Source organism: Rhea americana, unplaced genomic scaffold (genome assembly GCF_003343005.1).
Source record: "Rhea americana isolate MKP2758 unplaced genomic scaffold, rheAme1 scaffold_94, whole genome shotgun sequence".
Classification (NCBI taxonomy): domain Eukaryota; kingdom Metazoa; phylum Chordata; class Aves; order Rheiformes; family Rheidae; genus Rhea; species Rhea americana.
In genome coordinates, this window is record NW_028187133.1 from 1,152,704 (window position 1) to 1,172,082 (window position 19,379).

The 19,379-nt window shown below is 37.5% G+C and overlaps 1 protein-coding gene across 1 annotated transcript in view; it reads left to right on the top strand.

Moving 5' to 3' along the window:
* KHDRBS2 (KH RNA binding domain containing, signal transduction associated 2) overlaps positions 1-19,379 on the top strand; it is a 302,140-nt gene that overhangs the window by 105,933 nt on the left and 176,828 nt on the right. The window contains exon 4 of the mRNA XM_085324893.1: positions 12,734-12,880. Within this exon, the coding sequence (XP_085181019.1) occupies positions 12,734-12,880 (147 nt within the window). The remainder of the gene's footprint in view (positions 1-12,733; positions 12,881-19,379) is intronic.

Consider the following 19,379-nt stretch of genomic DNA (forward strand, 5'->3'; position numbering starts at 1 on the left):
CAATAGCAACAACATTATCTCGTTGTAGGTAGTTAAAACAGTGTTTCCTCTTCATTTCCTAACAAAAAGTATGCTCTATGGTCATGCTTTCTTCTTAAATCTGTCCATGCTTCATAAGGTAAAGAAGAAGAAAGCAGGCTGGGCTTCCTCAAGGTTCATGAGTATTTCAAGAAAATGTGCTGACTTACTTAGGGAAAAGGACTCTTTCTGAACTTTATAGAGGAGCCCACTGCATTCCTGAAGATGCAAATATTTAGCCAGCTGCTGATCTCTCAATAACTGTATAACTGAAAAAATATTTMTTTCTCTTTTGTTTTATTCTTCTGTGCAAAAGAAAGTTGGGAGAACATCGGTTAGAAAAGTCTGTTTTATTATCCCTTATTTGCTGCACATTGTCCCATGTAATCCCATGTGACAGAATGTGCTAAGCACTAAGTTGAGTATATCTGCACTGTAGGAATGAAACAAGAGCAACTCCTAGGCACAGAAGTATATGATTTTCCAACAATTTTGTAGTTTTGATTCAGCCCACAATGTGGAAGCTATTATTTCGATAGTCCAGGATCATTGTTGCATTATATTATTATATTATTATTATATTGTTGCATGGTTGGTTACATTTATTTTCTATACTATCCACCCCAAAGTGGTGTTTAATTTCCCCTCTTACACACTAGGCTGCTACATTTGCTGATCTATATTTCTGCAGACACAGAAGAATACGATTTCATTTCTCTACAGCAGARATGACAGTTCTTCCCATCTGTCAGTCTCCATCTTTCTGTGGAGAAAAGAAAAAGCGCATGCCAAGTAAATACAATACGGAGCTGGAAGTGCGGCAGCAGTGGAAGGATGTGGCACGCAGGAACTGTGGCAAGGACCGGGGAAGAGTGGCAGTGCCAAGAGCAGGTGGAAGAAAAAAATAAAGAAAAAAAAAGAGGCAGCAGGCCCTGAGCAGGGCCCGGGAATCGAGGAGGGAAAAGCTGTAACAGTATAGCTCAGTTGTAGAAAAGCTAGCAAGTATCAACGAAGAAGGTTGCATGCTCTGATTACTGTGTGGGGATCTAAAGCTCCTTTTTGGACTGCTCTGTGCATCTCAGGTAACTGAAGTAATATAATGTGATCACAACTGTGCAATTGCTCAGGCTGCCTAGGCGCAGMGTGGCTGAACCTGTCGTTGCATGACAGATTTAGAAATATTGAGAGTATGTAATTGGTAAACCACAGCTGAGTAAGAACTTTAATTAATCAGCTATTGTTATGTGGTAATGTTCCTACGGGTTCCTGAAGAAGGGTCAAAGCAGCAATACAATGTGGCTTTTTTCTGCTGGGAAACTTCATCATTATCAAAACCATCTATAACTTATATAAAATGAAAATAAATGGAGTTTCTCATAGTTAGACATATCATCCTTTTTAAGTCCTACCAGGATTTGTTGCTCGACATTGCTTTTGAAATCACCAACTGTTTCTGAGTGGAGTGAAAGCTGAGGTTGCCCCGAAGCTGGTAATGGTACCGTCTCAACAGCCGTGACCGACCGCTTAGATTGGCACCTCATTGTTTGCTCTCGGTGCCACCAGCTGTGTAACATTTAAGTCACTTTGAAAATAGTTCAGTTTTCATCCAGCTTGCCTAATAAAAGCAGTTAACACTTGAGTATGTACTGAAGGAGAAAACTGATACATACTATGTTTCAGATTTGTGCTGGTTCTGTTGCATTTATTTGGAATCGTTTAAATGATGTCTGTATTTCTTCATCCAGTTTCAAAAGTGATGTGTATCAACCTTTAAATTTGTCTGATGTAGCTCCAGTGCTTTTTTTTCTCATGCTGAGAATTTTGTTAAAAGAATCCAACCAAATCCAAAAAGATATTTAGAAAATATTTAGATATTTAGATACTCCCAGAACAAGGTATATCTCAGATACATTTAAGCTCCTAATGTTTGAGCTAGGTCCCTTTTCATCAATGAAGAGAAACAGTCACCTCCACAGACCGAATCATCCAGCATGTCTTCAACACTTACCTCAGCATGAGATGAGTCACACTGTAAAAGTATCTATGTCTTTCCATTGACAGCTCAACTTAACTAGTTAGGCTTAAATATCTAGTTTTCGGACATGTAAGTTAGGGAACTGAAATATTTATAACTGTGTTATTGCTAGACTCATGTTTAGCAAGCCAGAGATGACTTGAAGTTGAACACAGCCTGGTGGAACATACTTAAATCCTCACAGGCCTTAAAATTTGCCTTGTTTGCATGCATCTGGTGAAAAAAAAGCATTCAGATAGAAAATGTAGCAAAAGAAGCTAAGTCTGCTAGGAGCTGAAGCTCTTCTCGGTTTCTATGGGGTATGTATTCCTGTGTGATTTAGGATTTATTTTTGACTTTGCTCTCTTACCACTTTAGGAGAAAAGGGAAGAAAAGGGAAACAGGACTTTTTCAGCATTTAATATTAGTCAGAACATTTGAGGGTGCTCATACATCAATAAAAAAATCTTCATCTTTTGTCTCAAAGCTATGGAGAAAGTATGTCATAAGCAGGGCTGCTGTTCAGTTTTGTTTTATGTCCATTTGTACTGGTATTGAAAATRAGCAACAAGGGAGACCACAGGTGCTAAAGCACTGAAGAACTAGAAAACAAATGCAATGTTTCATTTTCACCCAGAGGCAGGTTGCAGCATTGCCAGGGAAAAACCTTCTATTAGAAGGAAATTTTGTGGTAAACTGCTGGTGACATTAAGCAGACTTGACTGTAATTGATTAATGTAATCTGCATATTTTATGATTATCTGAGATACAGCTAGCGAATAATGAAAATTTTGCAACAATCAAAGTTTGTGCACAAGGTTATGTCTTCTTGCATAAATCTGGAAGCATACAGTTGCTTGGAGAAGGGCTTTAAATTGCCAAGGATGATCTGGATGATAAAACTTAAGTACAAAATGAATATTAATTTTTAGTGCAGTAGAATGAACTGACTCGTTGAAGATTGGTGATATTTTTCCTTTTCTGGAGTAAACTGATCTGCTTTAAACAGAATTTTTAAGTTATTTTACTCATATAATTTTGTTTTTGTTTGGTGTGCGTGTGATAGTGCAGCTACTGCATTTTGGTTTGGACACAGGAACAGTGCTTAGGGGAGATGGGAAGCTCTAGAAGGGGAGCAGGAGAGTGTGCTGTGAGGTTTTGGAGGAGATGCTGTGTCTGCACTTAGACGCTAACATCTTGGCAAGGCCAGTTCAGCACCAGTGACCTCTTCAGCCCTGAACAAGCTTCTCTCAAGTGAATCCACAGCTGGCATTTCCTTTGGAGCAATAAAAGAATAAAATAAAATATAGATTGTTGGATTTCCCCCCAGAGGGAGCCGGTTGTTATCCCCTGGGCTACTTTCTGTTGCTTTCTATGCCTTTCAGTCCAAGAACTGACAGCAGAAAGTATTTTGCAGCCAGCCTCGTGCATATAACATGACTAGAACAGAAGAACAGGTTTGAAATGGCATTTCTTCAGGAGAAATCCAGCTTGCACAGTTTTGTAGTACAGCTTTGGCAGGCGGGCACACAGGACCCTGCGTTCTCTCTCTCCTCTCATTACTGGGACAGTTGAGAATGGATTGATTAAGGTTAAGATTATTCTCTGTGAAACTAGGATTTTTATGTACCTTTCCAAAAGTGGCCAGTTCACCTTCCAGTGGGAGTACAACATCCTTGATGTTTTTAGGTAAATAATTTCTTTAAAATTGTGCAGTGAAGAATGTTGGAGTTCCTACTGGAGTCACAGAGCACTGAGTCCCACCCAAAAGCTGCCATCATGCCTTGGTCAAGTTGTCCTAAGATAACCATACTTGTCAAAACTGATTTTGACTTCTTTCAATTTTCCTTTAGCAGTGGGACCTTCTTATGTGACTCTCTTGTGGTTCAGAGTTCAGGTCAGGCTTAAGCTGTGTAGCCAAGGAGTTGGATGTTACCTGAATTGTCGTGGTCTGACTACTACACACATTTCATGAAAATGAGTGTTCTAGTGAATTGGTATTATAATTGCTATAATCACTACTCATTAAAAAATTCAGAGTTTGCAGTCAGACTCATTTACAGTTTGTATTGGACTAATCTACTGACAGTTTTCAATTACTAGCAGATTAGAAAATGTATTCTTCCTTCTTTGCAGCACAGAATCACCRTCATAGCTAAGATGACCAAAAGTCTGTTTGCAAGCCATTTTATTTGCATTCAGTAACTGTATGTCAGGTATAAAATATTATGATATATGGAATGTCACTACAACATATTCATCTGTTAACTACTTCTGACATTTTTGWGAAAAATCAACCAAAAACTTGCACTGTCACTAAAATGTTTTTGGCTAAATTAATTTAATGCAGGTAGTTAGATTTTCTGGATAAGCTCTTAGAGGAAAATGTAATTTTTTTCCATTGAAATCTTTGTCAATATTATGCAAAACGTAATCATATAAGGAAAGAAAAAGAAGGTGAAACCTACAGAGTCATGTGTGACTATGACATAAAATATCATTTGTGAAACATTAAAATTGTAGCTCAGGATAAAAGATACGTTTGCGAAGAGAGTTCTACACACTGATAAACATTTGGGATGTTTGATTGATCTGTTTATTTCAAATAACTTTCAGAAGATAGTGTAATATTTCTGTGAAGTGATTTCGGATATTCAAACATTCTAGTCTATGCCCTTACCATTAGATATGTAGTGCTTGGCAATTGCTTAAGAACCTTTTTCTCCTTCGCAACATCTGATAAGAGTTCTGTGACAGTTTCCCTCCACTGATGTGGTTTCAGCATCATTGCAAATTTAAGGAAAGATAGTTGCATCTTTCTGTAGTTGATGTTAGGACCTTCAAACCCATCTGCTACTTTCATTTTCCAAGTTGTGGTTTATCAGGCGACTACTATTATTAAGTAATTACTGGCAGTGAACATCTGTCAAGTTACAGAAAAATGAACTATATAATAYAGGTTGCCAGTCAGGTATTCAATGCTGGAGTCACCTCTGTTCCCCTAACTAGGCCACTATGACAATCAGGGCAAATTCCCTTTCTCTTCCACCCYCAAGCAACCATTATGTGCCAAGAAATTTCATCTAAATTCCATTCATGAGGAAGCACCCCAAAGGAAGGAAAAAGCTTTAGATATGCACATATCAAAAATTACATTGCAATCATCCCAAGAAAATTTGGAGTTTCAATAMACCGAGGGAAAATAGTGACTCCTATAGATGCAAAGCTTTTCTTTCCAGTTCTTGTGAGAAAGACTTTACCTGCTTCAAAGTACCATTGCATTTCAACCTGAAACCCCCCTCAAAGATGGAGACATTATTAGGAAAAGCAGTTCAGAGTCAAAAGGGCTGATTCATTGTAGGTTTTTAGCCTTGCATTTGCACTGGCTCCCGAGATGCACTTTGTGTGGTTTGTCTGAGACACAACATTATCGTTCAAAAAGCCTAGCTGCACGTGTGGGTCGGCAGGGTAGCTATCACTAAAGGGAGAGGGAGAAAGCACTCGCTCCTCTACAYGTCTTGCAACAGTTGTGATTCCTGAATTTACAGCTGAAAGTGGCTGTAAATGTCTCTCCTCTACACTCTTAGCTATGGTTATAATGAGCAGAGTGGCTGAAATCTTGGATTGCTTTCTAGATGAGCCACTTGTAATACTACATTCAGCCCATGTGAATGCTAATTAGTAATGGCATCTTTTAAACGAAACATGCAGCATAGTAAGAAACATTAATAGAAATTARTTCCATATTTGAAAGATAACTGTGTTAAGTGTATGTGCCTTTGTTAAAGGCGTTATTTAATAAAAAAGATGCAGCTAATGCATCAGCAAGCAGTTGCAAGTACCATAGGGCAAATATATCTTAGATATGTGAATGATTTTATTCTTTAAAAGTGCACAGCACTTAAAGCACATGCACATGCACATCTCGCTAAATGCATTCACTTTTCTGAATAAAACAGAATGGCATAAGAGTTGGCTCAGCCTGCAGGTCCAGCGGTCTGACTATTTTGTCTCTACATGTAGGCAGTTGTGGAAGCTTAGGAAAGAACATAAGAAGCAGTGAAAGTTGAGAAGTCTTCCAAGAATGAGTTTTTAAGTACAAATGCACAAATATCAAGATTATCAAGATTCTCACATTCAGCTTCTCATATGGAAATTTTTCTGTATCATTCTTTGCATCTCTATCTTTTCTGGTTCTAATAATTCCTTTTTTGAAATTAAGGCAACAGAACAGTTTTCTATTCAAGATGAGGGAATACTGCAGATGTTACAAGGGCATAATACTATTTTCTGTTTCATTTCTTTTCCTTTCTTAATAATTCCTGGTAGAGGTTGTCCTTTTGATTGCTATTGGACACTGAACCAATTCTTTCTGTAGGATTGCCTATGACTCCAAGCGCTTACTCAGGAAACAACATATCTAGTGTCTTTTATTGTGTGCATAGAGCTGTTTTTTATCACTTCGGTGTTTCTATCACCTCTCATTTTCTAGATCACTTATGAATAGTTAAATAGAACATGTCCAAAAATGATTCTTGTGAGATTCATGTAGCTACTTTGCTAAAATGAACTCCTCTTTTGTACTGCACATCTTGATGAGCGCTCTGTCTGCAATCTCATTACGTAGAAAGGCAGCAGCTCTGCTATTTTATTCAGTAGGAGTGTGTTCAGAACCTCTATCTTATTAAGCCTGTCACTAGTTTAGGAATCCCAAAGAAGCTTAAGAAGGAAATAAGTGTCAGATTTCTTTAGCCCTAATGGCACACTACTGGTCAGATGCTTCGGTGTCTGAGGAGTGTTACTGTTGGCAGTTGCAGTATCAACATATTTCAGGACCAGGCAGCTACTGAGTAGGAATGTAGATGGCCTGAATTTGGGTTTCAGGATCTGCATCATGACTCTATCCTGGGCGTTTAAGTTCTTTTGTAGCTATGAATCAAATGTGTAAGTTATGCAGTTAGATCGGGCAGGGTTTGGAGCATCTCTTTATGTAGGCATCTACAGTAGCAATTAGGCTCCAAAGTTGTGTCTAGTGGCTGTATTCTGTAGGACTGTATTTGGAGAAGCATCCTTCATCAAATGCATAGTTAAGTATATAGTTATTTTTAAGTGGATACTTAAATCTTTCATCATGAAACTGGATTTAAATACATGACTAAATGAAATTCTGAACTGACACCTCAACCTGCTTCATACTTAAAGGGCATGCAGCAGAGGTAAGCTCTGTGCTGACTGGCTTTTGGGAATACAATGCAATTTTTTCATTATACTTGACTGCTGCACAATTGAAGTTGATTTATACTTCAGTTTGAAAATATAAAGCATARCAAAAGGACTCATTCAGGACTTCGAGTACTTAAAACATTTCTTTTCACATAAGACCTCATACTTAAAGATAGCAAATCTTATGATATAAATATTGTGTCTATTTATCCCTTGAGGGGAAAATTTCATTCTTATAGGACCAATAGAAATAATGGTGCAGTAATTACATTGAAGAAAAAAATGAGAATATTGGTAATTTAATTTAAATTTTCCTTTTTGTATATTTGAAATGGCTTTTTTTTTTTGATTAAATACAGCTTCAGGTAGCACTGTGTATACTTCATAGAGTTCAAGATGAATATTTCCTGGATAATAAGAATTTTATTTATTTTAAAAATCTACTATTGTTGTTGGTATATAGAACCTACCAAATTGTTAACATAAATGCAGGTAACCTTCTTTTCAGGAAAARTCAAGTAATTTATCATGAGCCAGTTTGCGGGATTATCTGAAATATTAGTAGAACTTTCTAGTTTAACATTTTTATGACTTTAAGGTGACTGTTCAGCTTCTCTGTCTTTGGAAAAAGGGATTAAAATTTATAAAAAACAAGAAAACTTGGCTCAATACACAATGAAATAAATAGAGCTAGACAGATGTAATAGAGGTAGTAAAATGATTTCAGGAAAGTGAGAATGATAGCAGAGGAAAAGAAAATATGTTTCCTCCAACCGGTGTAAACAAATCTATGTCTACTTTGCTCCAAAGAATCTTATTTTTTCTTGTGCCACAGGCTCATTACTTTGTTTTGACAAACACAGTAAGCCTGAAAGTTCTTACAATGTCATCTCTCATCATAATGTATCGGTAGTCTTCTCTTAGTTTTTTAAAAATGATAAATTAACTGTATTTATCCTTTTCAACATACTAGTTTAACCCCTTGAAGTATCACTAACCTGGTGCAGTTGAACAAAACCTTACAAAATGCTGAGGACCCCTTCTTAAAGTGATGGTGGGGTCTGGGAACAGAGTCTGTGCTGATTAGCGCTAGTTGCTTTGTGCAGAATCTCATCCCACGCAGTAGCTCAGGCAATCACCACCCACTTTTCAGTACAGCCCAGGTCATTTTTTAAACCCTCAGACTGACACGTGTCTCAGATTGACATCTGTTTCTGAAATCTGCTTCACTGAACTATCAAGAGTACGTGAAACCGGCAGACCTCTTCTAGGTTATGTATTTAGATTGAGAATTAGACATTTGTAGCTGGAAAAAAAATCTATCTATACCCAGGAGTATTTTTCAGACCTTCTCAGGAATGGCAATAAGTAATTTATATTTTCTTTCCGCAAACACTTGTAGCCTTGTATCCTGGTAAATATGATATTGCCATCATTTGTACCAGGCCACAGGCTTGGTGTTACGCTAGCCACACAGGTCTTGGGGCTTGCCAGGCTTGGTCTGAACCTGCCTCCACCTGCCTGCGGCTTTGTTTTCACTTCTTCAGCACTAATGGCCATAATGGGTGATTCTTACCTGTGTTGTTTTAGCTTGTGCCTAGATTTGTATGAACGTCATGTGTAACACTATTATCTATTTGTAACTAATAGATAGCAGTAGTAAGTAGTCATCCWGTGGAGAACTGGCTGACTGTTGCCCTAGAACAAAATGCACTATAGAGGAATATGARCATGGGAAGACAGCGGGGGCCTTGAAAGCAGAGGCACGGGATGACCTGGGGGAGCAATAAACAGGGCAATAAAAAACTCATCACGGTCAGTTGCTGGTCATTAAAGGCACCCCAAGTGGTGGGTGAACGTAGCACCAGAAAAGGATAGGCACGAGAATATATGTGTGTATGCCATTTTACCTGCATGCAGCTTGAACTACAAGTGTTAGCATCGCTGTGACTAAGCTGCTAATAATTCTTTGATTAAACTTTTAAGACTTTATTTAGACAAAAGATTTTTTGTCTCTGCATGTTGTATATTCCTTTTGCTCTTAAAAGGAATGTAACAGCTTGGTGGGAGTTCAAACAACCTATTCTGTAATTTGGCTGCAACAAATTGGTAATTAGTCTCTCATAAATCAGAACATGACATTTTGTACTCATATGAATTAAGGCCAACTCTTCTTCATGGAACTAAATGCACCCTGAAAGCAGTGGTGTCCAGATTTAATCATAAATTTTAAGGTGAAAATAATCTTCATAGTAAGCATGTTTGGATATGGTAATTGCACATTTCTTGAGGCTCTTTAATTTACTGCGTGAGTTTTTCACACTTTTTATTGATATTCATGTATGCCTTACTTATTGAATGCCTTACACAATAGGTTTGTGAACTCTGTCTCTGCACTAATAGCTCTCTGTTCTAGCGGGTAATTTGTGCATAGATCACTACTTGGTTATAGTCATTGGTTGTAGCTTCAATTTTGGTACAATCTATCACTTTAATGTGTTAACCTTTCTCCCAGACATTTTATTTCCTTTGCACAAAATTTATATTTTTTTGCTCATTTAACATTCACCTCAGCTGTTTGGGCACTTTCGGTAGTTCAATAGGCAGTGCTGAATGTACACAAATCTCTGTTCTTTTCACCTAAGTAATTCTAGAATTTTAGTGATGCATCAAGTATAGAAAAATAATTGTTGGCATCTGTACCTCCATGAATTTGCTCTGTTGTAAGCAATATTCTTTTATACATATCTATATTTAATTATGGCTTGTCTGTAGCTGACTGCAGGTGTTGTAAATGGTTGGAGCACACCCTTTCTCTTAGGTCTACTATGCAGGTTCTCGTATACTGAACATATTCATCTTCTTTGTTCTTCTCATTGAAGAGTAACTTCTCTAAAAGCAAGAATCAAGGGATGCCTAAGCTCTTTTAACTTTATTCTGTACTTTGCTGAGAACTATTTCCTCACAGACATTTTCACATGATTCCTCAGATATTTTTTGTTCTCTGCAGTGAACGTTGTTTCCTGATAGGACCTAGAACCTAACAGCTTTTTAGCCCCAGAACAGGTACCAGTGAGAATTAATATCTACTCTGGTTTACTTCTTATCATGTATTGTTATCATGTATTTACTTCATTTACTATTTTTACAATCGTATCATTGTCTTTACAGTCATATCATAACAGTGTTACAAACAGCATCTTGGGTTTTGCATTTGTGTCTGGATTAAAAATKAATAGGTTGGCGTTTGTCAAACTGCATGCTTATTAATTTTTTTGGTATCATTGTCCATTGATCCTCTTAAAAATACCTCARTAGCAACAGCACTGTGATTATCATCTTTGTGCTGTGCACTATTCTTACATTTGCAGATTCTTGAAAGATGAAACCTACTGCACAATTCTCGCATTGTTCTTCAGATATCCATAGTTGCTTTTCATAGCTGTATTTGTTACAATATAGGAAGTTTCATGTGTTGTATTCATGAGCTATATCTCTATACAATTCCTGTCTCTCTTCTGCTGCTCTTGGATCTTCTGTCATTTTCATTTTATCAGAACACTTTCTCTTCATCAGTCTTCCTTCGTGTAGTTTTTTTTGCTATGCAAATTCCAATTATTCTATCAAATTGCTTTCATTAGTTTTATTCAAGTATTTTGGTCTAGGTTCCAGTCAGAATTTAGTCAGGACACATCCTTTTAAATTTTTAAGATTAATTTCTCATGCAGAGATAATTCATCATCTTTCTTGGCCTTTGCGTTCATATCCCTCATTCACTTCACTTTTGCAGAGGTCAGTACTCCTCAAATTTATGCTATACAGTTTTATAATTAATTTTCCCTGCTTTTTTTTTCAACCAGTAATTATAAAACACATCAGGTGTTTTGAAATATCCATTTCAAAATTCCATTTCCATATTCCATTTCAAGTTTTTTATGAGGGAGTGGGTTAAGGACCCATGCGTCTGGTTAAGAGCAAGTGAACTATAGTATTGTTTGACAGACTTGAAGGCAGTAGGCAGAGATGAAGGAAGTCTGATGCAAGTAGCAGGTTGCGGATATGGGATATAGTGCTGTTTGTTTTGAAAGTTGAAGTGAACTGGCATGCAGAAGGGAATGGATGAGGAACGGGAATCAGTTATGATTTTTATCATAATCTCCAAAATTCTGACTTAATGATGAGTTAGATTTAGGATTTTGGAGCTAAAGGGTGTAACTTGTATATTCTGTGAAAAATCAGAACGTTCTTTAGGCTAGGCCTTTACTGTAGTTAGAAAGAACTGTATGCTATAGGAAACATAGCACAGTGCAGGTATTTTTGATGTTAAGCAGTGGTCTGAATCAGGCAAGACTAAAATGGTGTAAATTTAAGTGAAGTTAATGCATAGTTGTTCTATCTAATTGACTAAGAATTATGTATTACGATTTTTGTATCTTAGATATCAAAATGTTAATAAAGGTTTATTGTAATATAAACTAAGAAGTTAAAACTTCTTAGCCAATTTTAAACAAATGAGTATACTTCTTTCTCTGGGATTATGTTTTCCATCTATAAAGCCAGGATACATATACATATTTTCTTCAAAATTACATTTCTAAAAATATTTCTGAAGACTGAGTTTTCAACTCAGTATTTCTTTCAGCATTACTTATTGCTATCTTGTATAGTAATAACATAAATTTTGCATTATGTTGCCATAGCCAATAGCATTATCTTTCACTACTAACGATCACTACTTTATATCCTTGCTTTTTATGCAGAGGTATCTACTGTGACTGTATATTACAATTTACATTCACTATCTCAAAGCCTTTTATAAAAAGTAGGTTGAATTTTCAGAACATTACTTTGATGCAAAGTAGGATTGTTAGGCTTATGTTATAGATGGAAAACTGGGACCTGAAGACTGTCTAATAAAGCTAGGTGAGGTGAATCACTGTTTTAACTGAGGTACACGCATTTGTGTAGGTAACATATACCAGAACCGGTTCTGGAACTCAGACCTCAAGACTCAAATAATAGCATAAGAGTATACTTTCCTTTAGTGAAACTAAAATGTGCAGCACAAAGGAATCATTAAATAACTCCTTTGAACTTAAATGAACAGTACGTATGCTAAACTATCCCCAAATGGGTGACTGGATCTTCATTTCATTTTTTGTGAACAGCTAAGATTCAGCAAGGCTAATGCAGTTTTCACATTATGGAGTTAATATTTCACTACTCAATTCTGGAGTATTTAGTGTTTTTCACTGTGCTGATTAAAATCTCTTGTAGATGATAATTATGCTGGATTTATCATTCAAACACTCAAAAATTATTTTTGTATCTTTAAACGGCTTGCACTAGACTTATTTTTCAAAGAATTTAAAAGCCTCCTTATATTATGTCCTTTTGTCATGTTCTCTGTAAATGCTAAATCAATACAAAATTAGTAGCTTCTCAGTTCTAAAACAAACCCGAAAACTTCTTTCATAGGAGGAAGAACTAAGGAAAAGTGGAGAAGCCAAATATGCACACTTGAGTGACGAGCTTCATGTATTAATTGAAGTGTTTGCTCCACCTGGGGAAGCATATTCTCGTATGAGTCATGCCTTGGAAGAAATAAAAAAATTCCTCGTTCCTGTAAGTAGCTTATAGCATTCTTCTCTGACTGTGTATAGTTACATTTCTTTAAGCACCTATAGCTCCTGAAAAAGAATTTGGTCTGTTAGAGATTTATCTCAGGGAGATGCCGAACAGGCATTTATTGTCACAATTGATCCCCCAGTGTATCTTGTATATTTTTACTTGGTTTTTTGTTACTGCTTTTTGCTTTCGTTTCTAGGTTTTTGGAAGGAAGAGTTGATGTACTTATTCAACTTTCTGTTTGCAAAAAACAGTCATTATTATAGGAGTACACTTCCAAGATTTTTGAATTTTTGGATTTGTAAAAGCATTTGAGTATGCACAGTGATTTATGTAAATACCTTGCTAAAGAAGTTAATGAATTTCACATGGGGAGAACAGCGCAAGCAAAAAATTCCTCGGCGTTATGTTTCTAAACTGATGCTTCAGTTTAGACAGCTAGTCCTGACTCAGGCAAAAATTTGGAAGTACGTAAGTAGTTATTCAAACATTCTCTAAAGCTGGGAACCTTAAATACTTTAGAATTCAAACTTCTCTGAAATAGAAGAAATGCAAAATAGAGTAATTTTTTTTTAATTTCTATACAAATAAGTTTTCATATTGCTAATGATTTTTTAAAATTTAAATGAACTGTTGCCCTCAGAAATTACGCAGACTGTTTGTATCAATAGGCTGGAGGATTGATAACTTATCTCTAAGCTTTAACGAGACGATTTTACTGGGCAGAGTTTCCCCTCCGCCCTGCAGACAGAAAGCGGTCCCGGCAGTTTGTGGAGGGTGTTCTGAGTGCTGCCGCGTGTCCGAGCCCGAGCGGCTCTGCCTCGGGTGGCGTGTTGGTCTCCCTCCAGCGGGAATTTAAACGRGTGGTTGAACCTAGCACGTCTTCAGCCGTCAGTGGCGTAGTGACCGGGAGGCTTTGAAAACCAAGCTACCGCGTCCATTTGCCAATGGCAGGAGGGCTGCGCAGGAGCCACAGTCAGGGCTTCTTCACTGGCTGGCAAATAAGATTTATTTTGCAGCTGACTTCACTGGATCTTTGGGTTTTTTCTACACCACTTTGGCAGTGTTCTGCTAAGTACTAGCTAGAGGTTGTGCTCCATTATGCTTTGATATTTACTCTCAGTATGAAAATGTGAATGCGATGGGGATGTGACAGCTGAGAAGAGCCGTGGTTAAGTAAATGGGGTTGATACCTGAAGGTTGTGAAACGCAGCTGCCTGCTGCACCTGGGCTTTTGGCAGCCTTGCTAGGATGAAAATGAAGACCAGAAAATGCTCCGTACAGCCTAGATTTTGAGGTGATGGTCAAATTGGAACAGGGGAATCGATAAGGGGACTGATATTCAGGTAAAGTACGTTATCCAACATTAACTCCATGAGAAATACAAGTTTGTGGGAGGTTTGGTGGGGTTTTTTTGGTCATATCCGCAGAGCAGGAGTATGGCCAGGCTCTGGGCCGGCGGGGTGGGAGGCGGGAGCCGAGCGGGAGGCAGCTGCGGCGCCCGGGATGGGGGGCTCTCGGTCAGGGCTTTCGGAGGGAGCGGGCCCCTTGGAGCTGAGACCTCAGGCACGCTTGGGGATCAGGTGTGAAAAGGTTTGGGATTTCCATCCAGCTCCTGCCATTCCTCCCAGACTCCCTAGTCGGGCCCCAATTGCAGACACACAGACGGGACCTTTCCTCCTTGCATCTCCCCTTCTCTTTGGGGGTGCTGGAAAGAAAGTCCGGCGATGGCTCTTACACTCATGGAGGCCGTTTTAATGCCTTGGTGCGACAAGCAGCACCCTCAGCCCGCCGAGGCGCCGTCTGTGCAGACTCCTCGCGTCCCCTGCACCGTGCGCCTGGTGTTTCTTTCAGAAAACGGGGAACCCCTTCCCTGTCAAATTCCAGTGGAAGTTCGCTTCTGTCAGAGGAATCCCTGCACTGTTCTGTCACGTCTGAACAGTAGTACCTGACTGTATTTTTATTTTCAGAGACTAGAACCTTTAACATTGTTAGGATATAGGGATTTCAATCTGTCCCACGATGGGAGAGCCACATTTTGCAGATTCGGCTGTATAGCAAATACAGGTTGAATAAAATCCTTAGGCATCAAACTTTCAAGCACTTCTGACTCCTGCTTGCCAGGTGCCCACCTCGTCCTGGGGCAGCTAAAGCTGACACCGTGTCCTGGTGCCCCGGAGTGGGAACCAGGGRCAGTGAAATAAAAGGGGAGAGGCTTAAAATAGCCAATATGGGGAAAAATAGCTTAGGGTCTTTTCTAGCTCTGCTGACTTAAGGCTCATATCTAGTAAATGCAGTATTTCCGTGTTCATTAATAATAAAGAACTTTGCTTTACAGCATCAGTTTGATCATACCATTCTGGTTTTGTAGCTGAATATAGAACAAATATATGGAACAATTTCTTACTTCCATATAGTAATGGGTTATACTGTCTTTAGGATTTCCCTGCTTCTTAACACAAAATCTCCTTCTAATAGTCATTTTTATTCCTTTAAGTAATGCATTTTTTTGAGATAATTAGCATCCCTTGGAGTGGGGAGGGAAAGAGCTACTGATCATTCATTTTATGTGCGAGTGCTCTGTAATATTTTGTAGAAGATAGGTTGCAGCTGCTACACCATGACCATTTTAAAATATTGTTTACAACTCCATGATCAGATGATCAGAAATTGAAGCAATTACCAATTTAAGAGCTACTGCTCAAATTATTTGACCACATACATTTTTCTAGCCCATTATATTTGGTTTAAATTGATGCTTCTTGGCAACTGCCTAGAGCTGGGAATAAACACATGGTCATTTAATGTGGTTTGGTTGATGGATGATCACTTGCAATCCTCTGACTGTATTTTCTGAGTGTGTTTATCAGATCGGATCCGTCAGGAGAGTCAGGGTGGGCAGCAGGCTGCTCCCCGTGTCCTGGTGGGATGCCGGCGGCACGTCAACGCTGATCTGCTCGGATGGGCAGTTCTGCCCGCGCAGCAGCGAAGCCCCAATGATCTCCCGGGTTTGAATAAAGGAAATTCCTAGCACCATTGGGCAGCAGGTGAATGCTGGTTTTTGTATTGCTGTTGTGAATTCCCCAGCGTCTTCAAAACCTTCTTGTTAAATACCCTTCTGGGTATTTAACTCTCAATCCTTTTGTCTTATCTTTCTTGATTACTTTGATAAAAACGATTTTCTTCTCAATAACTTTCTGATCCAGCTTTCGACGTCATCTCCTCAGTCTTCTTATCTAATGATGAAAAGTTGTTGAGGAAAAAGAGCCTTTCAGCAAAATAAAAAGTTACTGAGTTCATACTAGGAGTTATTCATACCCAGGGCTGTAATGAAAAAATTGACATTTAGGGGAAATTGAAAGTAGACTTTGATATCAGTCTATTTCAGCAGGAATAGATAAATGACTTCAAATTAGAGTTTAATCCCTTGAAAGTCTTTTTCTGGCTAATGTTTCAAAAGATGCCATTCTATTTCAAACTTACATTTGCTATGTATGGTAACTTGTATGTACTACAGGCCAAAATTATTAATGATCTGTTATGCCATGCTGTGCTGACTGTATTGCAGTGCATACAGCATACAGTAACAATACCATGTTTTGACTGTAATGTAACAAGTATGTATAGGAATAAGGCATTTATTCTGTGCATATTTTTCAGTAGTGGTCTGAATTTCTTCTGTGCTACAGTATAATATGAAATCTCGATTTACATATCATTTCACACTCAGTGGTTTTGTAATCTTCCTTTTGTTTCTAAATTGACTATATTACTGTTTTTTTCCTTTTGTCCTATTTCAAAGATATCTCAGCAGGCACACTATTTCCCTATGAGAGTAAGCAGCAGCATAGTTCCATTTCTAAGAATAAATACCTTTTGTACTTCTTAAAAGTAAATAATTTATACATTCTGCAAATGTACTTGCATACTCACTGAAGAAGTTATTTAAAAATTGTGATAAGGAAATAATTCCAGCAACTGCTTCACTTTTTTCAAGAGTTCTGTTTTTCCCCATGTGCAACTTCTCTGGCATTTTTATGCACAGGTTTGATAATCAAGGAAAGAAATTGCGGGAGGTTCTGACAAGGCCTAAAATGTTATAACTTCACATCTTTTTTTCTAAACATGTTTATTTATAATACTTTGATTTGATATGATATGCTCAAGATTCAGTTCAAGAGAGTTTTAATAACTCCCGAGCTTTTTCTGAACTATGGAGTTTTTCTGAAATACTTCATTGGTTAATATAATGACATGCTATGCAGCATTAAAGATACATAGCTTAGATCACTCATTTTAATTACAAAAGAACAAAACAAAAAAAATTAAAAAAAACTTATAACTGTACCTCAAGGTGGAGGTTTACTGGGAGAGACATACACTAAACAGATGGCCTTTTTGAATTAAAAATTAAACACTAGCATTTCTCAGCTGACTGAAGTTTTGTGTGTTTCCTGGAATGCAGTACAGACTACTGATGTTACTTGTSCTGTGAAGCTATAAAAATGGGAGAGTACATATATGCAACGAGCAGATAATTCTTATCATGACTGAGAGGCCAGTCGCCCTCTCTGCAAGTGTCTTTGAATTTGTGTCATGATGAGCCCATTGCCTGTTTGCCTACCAGACCAACAAATACTTCTCCACTAGCTGTTTCAGGGTGATATAACTACTACTCAATCCTGAATTCTTTTAAAGGTTGATACTTCTGTTTTAAGTGGATTAAGAACTTTTTAGATATCCTAGAGGCGTATTTAGACTGTGAAAGTAATCCCTTGGTGATCACTGCTTTGCCTTTCAGATTAACACGAGTGGAGATTTTACATAGACTGTTAATCTGAGTACATTACTGAGACAAGGCTGTAGTTTAAAGAGATATTTACAACTTGTTCAGTGAGTCCCTACTCCGAAGCAATTTTATTGGCTTGCCTTACTGTTTATTATTGCTAGGGGGTAGCTTTTCACCAGTGACAGATCCAAAGCAATGATTTGGGTGTGGGTGATAAAATTCATGTCTTGAGATTTGAATCCTAAAGAACTGCTCTAAGTTCCTCCACAGGAGAAACAGCTAGATCTGCAACATTCACCAAGAAATTGGACTTGGTATTATACATTAAACTGTATGGTTATCCCCTTTATCCCCTTTGCAGGGACCATCAGAATCTCTTATGTATGCATCTGTCATTTCATGTTACAATTGGGAGAGGGTAAAAATTTTACCAGCACATGAATGGTAGTAAAGGTGGGTATTTAACACAATGACAAAGCTCCATCTTCACAGTCAGAAAATAAAATTCAATAAGCTTCTATATAAAAGTAGGCATAAAAAATATATCTGAAACAATTACTTTTCATGCAAACAGTTACAAAGTAATGATGACAAAAAAGTGATGTGCAAGATGCTGTTATGTGGTTATGTGTTGTCGTCACAACATGTACAGTAGTCCTGTATTTTTTTTAGTCTTCAATATGAAAGAAAGAAAAGGAATACCCTGGGGTTATAAGCATGAGACTGAAAAGCAAGGAGATAAGTTATTTGTTTTGACTCTTTCAAGGAATTGGTTTGTGGCTTAGACAAGTTACTTTATCTCTCTGTTTCACTTATTTCAGTAAAATGATAATGGGATTTTTGAGTTTAATTCTTTCATGGAGGTGATTCAAATAACAAAATTATTTTCCTACTTCAATTCAAATTGAAAAGCCTACTGCAAATACTACCAAGTCTGTTAAAAAAAAGAAATTTTTTGGTTGCATTTCTAAACTTCTTTTTTTTTTAGTGTAGCAAAGGTCAGTGTAGCTCATTTCCGACAACGTCTAGCTTTGGTTGCTTAGCATAAAATAAAAAGCACCAATACAAGGTAATCTTTCCCCTATTATGTTCTTTCAGCATCCAGCAGTCAAAAACTGTTTTCAAGGCTACATCCAGACCATCTTGCCTTATACTCTGTGATAGATCTGTCTTTGATTTTCTGAGCTTGTGATTATAGGGTTTTTTTTTTTTTTTTTGGACCTGAGTTAAGCTTTTGGCCTCAAAAATATCAAGTGGTGATGAATTTCATAGTTTAATTGTGCACGCTATGCAAAACAAAAATATATACTTTGGTTTGTTTTAAACTAGCTGCCTTACTTGATGTGAGTATCGGCATGTCCATGCCAAAAACAATGGATATCTTCTACATTTTCTTTTGTGTGTAGCTGTACCACACCTCTGATTATGCTTCACATTTTTTGTGTATCTTCCTTAGATTTTTTTGTTTTGTTTTGTTTTGTTTGGTGGGGACTGCACAGAGTGGTTTCCTTTCAGTAGTCAAGAAGCAGCCAAATTCAGAAATATAGGTTGTGACATTTTCTGTTTTAGGACCATTTTCTTTTTCCTTTACTGGCTAACATTCTCTCTACTTACAACTGGGCAACAATTTGATGTTTTCAATATGCCAWTTGTAAAAATATCATTCAGTTTCCTATTTTCATTATCAGTGAGAAAGTTTGTTGACAA